This window comes from Argopecten irradians, chromosome 6 (genome assembly GCF_041381155.1).
Source record: "Argopecten irradians isolate NY chromosome 6, Ai_NY, whole genome shotgun sequence".
Classification (NCBI taxonomy): Eukaryota; Metazoa; Mollusca; class Bivalvia; order Pectinida; family Pectinidae; genus Argopecten; species Argopecten irradians.
In genome coordinates this window covers 42,016,729-42,025,453 of record NC_091139.1, presented here as the reverse complement: position 1 = coordinate 42,025,453, position 8,725 = coordinate 42,016,729, and the positions used below count along the sequence as shown (strand labels likewise).

The following is an 8,725-nucleotide window of genomic DNA, read 5'->3' as shown; positions in this document are numbered from 1 at the left end:
AAAAAAAAATTCCAAAGAAGAGTTTCCTTCAATACTGGTTAAAGAGACATATAGAATCTGAAATGAGAGTTCATTTCCTAAAATCTAATATGAAATGAGCACAAATACCTATTAACAGCCAGGGTCATTAAAGGACGTTCCAGGTTTGTTGGTGGAGGAAAGCCGGAGTACCCGGAGAAAAACCACCGACCAGCGGTCAGTACCTGGCAACTGCCCCACATGGGATTCGAACTCGCATCCCAGAGGTGGAGGGCTTGTGGTAATATGTCGGGACATCTTAACCACTCGGCCACCGCGGCCCCTTCCTAAAATCTAATATGAAATGAGCACAAATACCTTAGAACAACCCACATTTCCATGAATCTCAATGTCATTGTTTACTGACGCCATTGACGTCATGATATGACGTCACAATGAATACCCAGCCAATGCAAAGCGCCCAAGGTTATATTACCCGAGTAGCGTATTCAAAAATATCACAAGGACGAGGATACTTGATATCAATGTGAAAAAATGCAAAATGTAATCCAACAATCAGACATTATCCCCTCACGAGTTTGTATAAAGCAGATTTGTACAATTTACTGGGAGGAGATTGTCATTACTGATATTATAAATTACAGAGACAATAATCAATAACAAAACACTTAAAGACTTTGAATAAATATATTTAATTCATATAAATACACTAAACAAAACAAAGTTTAAAATGTATACATGTATTGGACTGGTAGGACATAATTTACTGGGTATACGTTTTGATAAATGTTCACTATCTATCTTTATCACCTTTTACCATACTACAGTTATATTTTATGTTTCGTTGGTTTTCTGGAAGCAGCTACCGTAAGTCATGCTTAAAAATCCTATCAATAGCAGCTTATAAAATTAAATGTACAAATAATAAAATGTATATAAATAGACAAGGATAACATCAATGTTTATTTTTTAATGTTTATAGATGACATGCACACAACATGATATACTGTAGACAGTAAATTTCATAAACATTTTCATTTATTAGACTATTTTTAAGTACTAGGTGACCTAATCAAGATGCCGTACCCTGTGGTCAATGTGTTTTTTTTTATAAATGTTTGTTTTGGGAGGCTGTGGTATATTCGTATTGTATCTCCTTATAAGTGAAATTCTTGCCGCTGCTATACCAGGTACAATATTATACATTATACCAAAAGGACAAACACACGTTCACTTAATACATTCATTAACGAGGTACATTCTTGTGTACCTTGCAGAAGGACACATGCTTGTATAGAAGCGGCTTATATCAATATGATGTTTGAAAGTGTATTGAAAAGGTTTCGATCTACATTAAAGAGTGTAAACAAAATCTTCGACTATCATTTGTAAAACCATACATAAAATTTAATAATTTCTGATCAACTGATTCAATCTCTGCGAAGCATCAGCATGTTAACATTGGGCGAATATTGTTGTATATAAATGATACAATGATGAAATATGGCACTTGTTATAAAAATATGATTACTAGAGACAAACAACAAACATTGCATTGAAACGTCAATAATCTTCATCTGTCAAAAAATATTTAAAAACATAATCAAGGATTTCATTATAATATAGACAAATGGAGAATCGTACACCAGAGAAATAAATTAAATTATAGTTACTATTTTTGGTTGGCTTTGTGACAAACACACTTTTTTTCGCTCATATGTATCAATAGTCTGATGGTTCAATTGATGTGTAACGAGATGAGTTTTGTTTTTATGTGCGTTTCCTCGTACTTACACTATATATTTACACAGGCGATGTGTTCGGAAATGTTTAGCATCTCTTAGACAATAACTGTTTGCTATGACATTGCTTGTACTAGCTTTTAATAACATTCTTCACGTAAAGCATGTTGAGTTATATGAGGTCTTAATATTATCACAACTGTGTCACACATTTTCATCATCGTCCATGTTTAATGACGATATGTCAGCTACTTTGTTCTGGCTCGTAAAAGACAACGACATTGTCGGCTGATATTGGTCACTTTTGCCTGTAGCTGTCGAAATAAGAAGGGAAATTATGTCAATTAAGTACTAATTAGACTTGGTAATGGAATCCGAATACATGTAATTTGTTTTTGGCTACATACCTAAATCATAGCCGAGATCCCCCTACCTAAATCACGGCCAAGGTCCCGCTACCTAAATCACGGCCAAGATCCCGCTACCTCAATCATGACCGAGATCCCACTACCTAAATCATGGCCGAGATCCCGCTACCTCAATCATGGCCGAGATCCCGCTACCTAAATCATGGCCGAGATCCCCCACCTAAATGATGGCCAAGATCCCCTACCTGAATCACAACCAAGATCCCCCCTACCTAAATCATGGCCGAGATCCCGCTACCTAAATCATGGCCGAGATCCCGCTACCTCAATCATGGCCGAGATCCCGCTACCTAAATCATGGCCGAGATCCCGCTACCTAAATCATGGCCGAGATCCCCCCCATCTAAATCATGGCCGAGATCAATCCGCTACCTAAATCATGGCCGAGATCCCGCTACCTAAATCATGGCCGAGATCCCGCTACCTACATGCCGAGATCCGCTATAACCTCCCGCTACCTAAATCATGGCCGAGATCCCGCTACCTAAATCATGGCGAGATCCCGCTACCTAAATCATGGCCGAGATCCCGCTACCTAAATCATGGCCGAGATCCCGCTACCTAAATCATGGCCGAGATCCCGCTACCTAAATCATGGCCGAGATCCCCCCACCTAAATCATGACCGAGATCCCACTACCTAAATCATGGCCGAGATCCCGCTACCTAAATCACGGCCATGATCCCCCCTACCTAAATCACAGCCAAAATCTCCCTACCTAAATCATAGCAAAGATCTCCCTACCTAAATAACGGCTAAGATCTCCCTACCTAAATCACGGCCAAGATCCCCCTACCTAAATACTGGCTATGATCTCCCTACATAAATCATAGCAAAGATCCCCCTACCGAAATCACAGCCATGATCTCCCTACCTAAATCATAGCAAAGATCCCCCAACCTAAATCACAGCCAATATCCCCCTACCTAATTCACGGCCAAGATCCCCCTACCTAAATCATAGCCAAGATCCCCCTACCTAAATCACAGCCAAGATCTCCCTACCTAAATCACAGCCAAGATCCCCCTATCTCAATCACGGCTAAGATCCCCCTACCTAAATCACGGCTAAGATCTCCCTACCTAAATCACGGCCAAGATCCCCCTACCTGAATCACGGCCAAGATCCTCCCTACCTAAATCACAGCCAAAATCTCCCTACCTAAATCATAGCAAAGATCCCCCTACCTAAATCACAGCCAAGATCCCCCTACCTAAATCACGGTCAAGATCCCCCTACCTAAACAACAGCCAAGATCCCCTACCTAAATCACAGCTAAGATCTCCCTACCTTAATGACGGCCAAGATCTCCCTACCTAAATCATAGCTAAGATCTCCCTACCTAAATCATAGCCAAAATCCCCCTACCTAAATCATGACAAAGATCTCCCTACCTAAATCACAGTCAAGATCCCCTACCTAAATCACAGTCAAGATCCCCTACCTAAATCACGGCTTAGATTTCCCTACCTATATCATAGCAAAGATCCCCCTACCTAAATCACAGTCAAAATCTCCCTACCTAAATCACGGCTAAGATCTCCCTACCTAAATCACAGTCAAGATCACCCTACCTAAATCACAGTCAAAATCTCCCTACCTAAATCATGACAAAGATCTCCCTACCTAAATCATAGCAAAGATCCCCCTACCTAAATCATAGCAAAGATCCCCCTGCCTAAATCACATTCAAGATCCCCCTACCTAAATCATAGGAAAGATCCCCTACCTAAATCATGGCTAAGATCTCAATACCTAAATCACGGCCAAGATCTCCCTAACTACATCACTTCCAAGATCTCCCTACCTAAATGACGGCTAATATCTCCCTACCTAAATGACGGCCAAGATCTCCCTACCTAAATGAAGACCAAGATCCCCTTACCTAGATGACGGCCGAGATCCCCCTACCTAAATCATGGCTAAGATCTCCATACCTAAATCACGGCTAAGATCTCCCTAACTACATCACGGCTAAGATCTCCCTAACTACATCACGGCCAAGATCTCCCTACCTAAATGACGGCTAAGATCTCCCTACCTAAATGAAGACCAAGATCTCCCTACCTAAATGACATCCAAGATCTCCCTACCTAAATGACGGCCAAGATCCCCCTACCTAAATCACTGCGAAGATCCCCCTAAATCATAACCAAGATCTCTCTGTCTAATTGACTGCAAGATCTCACTACCTAAATCACAGCCGAGATCTCCCTACCAAGATCAAAGCAAAAGTTCCACAGCCAAGATCCCCCTACCTAAATCACGGCCAACATCTCCCTACTTAAATGACGACCAAGATCCCCTACCTAAATCATGGCAAAGATCTCCCTACCTAAATAATAGGAAAGATCCCCCTACCTAAATCACAGCCATGATCTCCTTACCTAAATCACAGCCAAGATCTCCCTACCTAAATCACAGCCAAGATCTCCCTACCTAAATGACGGCCAAGATCTCCCTTCCTAAATTACAGCCAAGATCTCCCTACCTAAATGAAGACCAAAACCCCCTTACCTAAATGACAGCCAAGATCCCCCTACCTAAATGACAGCCAAAATCCCCCTACTTAAATGACGGCCAAGATCTCCCTACCTAAATAACGGCCAATATCCCCCTACCTAATTCAAGGCCAATATCCCCTATCTACTTGATACAAATATGCGCAATAAACGACAACATCGCAGCATGTTACATTCTTAACAAATTGAATATTGCTTTGCTTACATAAGAATGGACAACCTAACAATCTATATATGTATGAATGGGTTGCAAACCTGTGACATCCCATTCATCCATGTCCTCTCTTGAAGACGTCTTCCGCTTCTTCTTTTTCTTTTTGGATGTCGATCTTATAAATAGAAAAGGGACAGATAAGAAAACGTGTGTTAAGTTACATTCGACAAGTTTACATCAATCACATTAGCTTCTAAAAGACACTTCCCCATTATAAAGTTACACTAATGTTGATAGTGAAGGGCCGATATAATCTTGCGACAGAACACGGAGAAACTTGACTTATAACAATTATTCTTATAACAATAGAAAATGTTTTAATCAATTTAATTTTAATAGCTGTTGCAAATGTTTTTTAAAGTAAATGAGTCAACAAATACCGCTGGTTACGACAGCTGACATACATCAACATATAAAAATTTGATTCACTTGACACTGACAGCAATGCGAAAATCTTTACATAAACTACTAACAATCAGGAACACGTAGATCTAAGCTGGCACCACATAAAATAACTCTACAAGATCATTTTACAAAACTTATGTATAGTGATCCGATTACCATGTCAACCAAATTTTAGCAAAATGAAATTAACCCAGTAGTTTAGGAGTATTTGTCCTAAAAACAAAAAAACCTTGTATGCATATCTCGACATGGTCCCCATTTTCAATAAACGGTTCTAGTTGTTTAGGATTTTCCTACAAACAGACAGAGAAACAAACAGATTCCAGCGTACTCCATGCTTTATTTGTAAGGGGTTTATGAAAATACCTTAATCCTGGAATATCAGTTGGAGTAAAACCACCTGATCCTGCAATGATACAAATACAATTGGTATTTAAAATAAAATTATTTAAAATGTGATGATTTCATTATAAGCCATGTCATTTTATCTTTCAAATCATCGTTTCAACATCATTGAAAAACGAATTAATAAGCCTACAATTTGCATAATCATCTACTAATTTTTCATATCAAAGACATAATGTAGTGTGTACCTGATTGGTTAGAAGGTCCCTGATGTTGTAATGCGGAATATAATAATGCTACAATATTCTTCATTTCATATATGTCTTTTTCAATTTTGTTAATATCATGGTCCAATCTTTCCACTAACTCTTCTTGATTTTGCTTTTGGATTTTTGTGATTTCCTGCAACATGAAAAGGATTTTTTATAATAAGATGTACTAAAAATTAAGATATTTGAATCCCAATTTCTGCGATACATTTTTAACGTAGGAAGAAATTATAGCACGTACCCTATGGAAACCTTTAAAACATATATGTGGTTACTTGTATCTAGGTATGGTGAAGCGGTCAGGCGATGACCGAATCCTCTGGACTGCGTGTTCAAATCCAACATGGGGCAATTATCAAAAAAGACCGTATGTCGGTGGTATTTCTTCGAGTATTCCAGCCTTTTTCTACATATACATGCATATTGCCTATCCCCAAATGACTCTGGATCAATAGCCGGTACACAAAATTAACAGACACTTTGACCCGAACCTAGATGAGAACATTTCTATTTAAATATATAGGTATCACTTTACCCGAAGCTGTATTACGGCCCTCTGCATTTCAATTTCATTGCCGTCTGTTTGGTCGTCTTTATCGTCGTCGTCGTAGGACTGAAGTAGAGGATTACATCTCTCCTTGAGGTCGTTGATGATCTCCTTCCGTTTACTGTCACTGAGCAGGTCCCAGTCCACCAAACATACAATGGCCTTCTGCATCCGAGCGATACTATGGGCGTTATCGTATACTCTGTAAAGGAGAACAGGTATTGTCAGAGTCAGGCACCCTTCATATGGCATTACAGTATACAAGGAATAAGTACTGACAGGTACTGTCAGCGTCAGGTACCCTTCAAAGGCATTACAGTATATAAGGAATAAGTACTGACAGGTACTGTCAGAGTCAGGCACCCTTTAAATGGCATTACAGTATATAAGGAATAAGTACAAAATAGTCTGGAATAAATACATTAAAACTGGATTTTTAACATACTATATATGCTCTTAACTAGGAATAACAATACATATATACTTTTAACCGGAATTAAGAGCATAGACACAGTATGGACCATATCAGGACCTAACACGCAGACAAAAAAGCTTTAACGGGAATAACTGCGAAACCATGACACAATAGATTGTCTGACGTCTAAATCATTGTTATTAAATTGTTGGTCACAGATTTTCAAAACGGTGAGAGACGACATGCATATTTTACAAATTATAGACGAGCCTCAAATCGGCAGAAATCAGTTTTAAAACATCATTTGCTTCTTTTTCGGAGAACAAAAATCATTAGTAGACTCGAAATTTGCCTGTCCAACCATAAAAGCGTAGAACTGTTACCTTTGAAATGAGTCTGAGAGGAGAGCGATGAATAGGTTGAGGCAAACAACGGCTGAAAGGGTTAGCCAGGAACCGACTAGGATGTCGGTCATTATAGGATCAACCGTCTTCATCGTCTAGGAAACAAAATGTCTTAGTATAATATACGTGTTCCTAATTTTACAAGGGTTGGTGAGCAGCAAAATGCAAGTTTATAGACAAGCGTCATAAAATACATCAGTTAGCAAAGAACGTATAATCAGATAATTAGAAAGCCCTTTATTTTAAGAGAGATTTGAACATTAAAATTGTGTGTGTCAAAACACTAAAGGAGCAAGACCCATTGTTCATCGTGTATACTTCCTGTAGTTACGTAAATGCGTAGTCATGACGTCACGACTTACGTCAAAATCAAGTTAGATATGGTAAATTTGCTAAATACAAGATTATGTTTAATACTTTAAAAACTCTTAAATTTCAGAACGATAGAGCAGAAAAATCTTAAAATGTGTGTGCGTGTGATTTTTTGGTTGCTTGTAACCGCGCGATAATATTTGTGTTTCTTCCTAGTGTTCATATTACAATCTCATACTTTACTTATAGTTTAAAAGTTTGTCATTTAAGTACATATCACGCTTTAATAGTTACGAATAAAACACAACAAAATAAACATTATTTAATAGTTACTTGGTAAAATAAAACACTTATTTGGTAAAAAAGCAATTACTAGGTAAAAAAAATTACTTGGTAAAAAAACAATTACTTGGTAAAATAAAACACTTACTTGGTAAAATAAGACACTTACTTGGTAAAATTAAACACTTACTTGGTAAGATAAAACACTTACTTGGTTAAGTAAAACACTTCCTTGATAAAGTTAAACACTTACTTGGTAGTCATAGTCATCCACAAGTGTTATCCTAAAAAGGCTGAAGAAGACATCATTAAATCTTGTGTAGCCGTCAACAGTAACGTACTCAGCAGTATTGTTATCTTTGTATCTCGTCTCATACGTCACTTTCTCACCGCCAAATATCATCCAGTAGGCACACACTTAAACAAGAGGAAACAATATCATATATCAACCTTTAATCAAGCATCGTTTGGAAAGAACTTCTTTTTTTAGCATTTTCTTCATTAACCATGTTAACAAACCGTCCACTGTCCCAGGTGTACGTCGCGCTATCGAAAGCGATATAGTGCCACATGTAACCGAGGATGATAAAAACCTGTCACTATGAAATACGGTCATTATAACTGTGAACGGTCTTATTTTGGTGCAAATATTAAAGCAACATTGATTTTTAACATGTATGTGCAGTAATTAACTCGAACAAACACAACAGTTGCTAACGTTATACAGAAACCGAAATAGCGCGATCATAATTTGGCGCAAAATGGCTGGCGCAAAGAGTGTGAAATATTATTATTACCACAAAAATATATATGTGAACATTAATCTTCTAAAACACAAACGTGACGTTATCACCATTAAAC

The 8,725-nt window shown here is 38.2% G+C and overlaps 1 protein-coding gene across 1 annotated transcript in view; it reads right to left on the bottom strand.

The window, feature by feature from the left end:
- Positions 1-652: 652 nt before the first annotated feature.
- The window catches only part of LOC138326525 (uncharacterized), a 38,719-nt gene continuing 30,646 nt past the window's right edge, over positions 653-8,725 (bottom strand). Inside the window, exons 19-25 of the mRNA XM_069272625.1 lie at positions 8,118-8,281; positions 7,250-7,365; positions 6,440-6,653; positions 5,884-6,037; positions 5,657-5,696; positions 4,927-5,000; positions 653-2,035 (exon numbers count right to left, since the gene is read on the bottom strand). Of these exons, the coding sequence (XP_069128726.1) occupies positions 1,926-2,035; positions 4,927-5,000; positions 5,657-5,696; positions 5,884-6,037; positions 6,440-6,653; positions 7,250-7,365; positions 8,118-8,281 (872 nt within the window). The 3' untranslated portion in view covers positions 653-1,925. The remainder of the gene's footprint in view (positions 2,036-4,926; positions 5,001-5,656; positions 5,697-5,883; positions 6,038-6,439; positions 6,654-7,249; positions 7,366-8,117; positions 8,282-8,725) is intronic.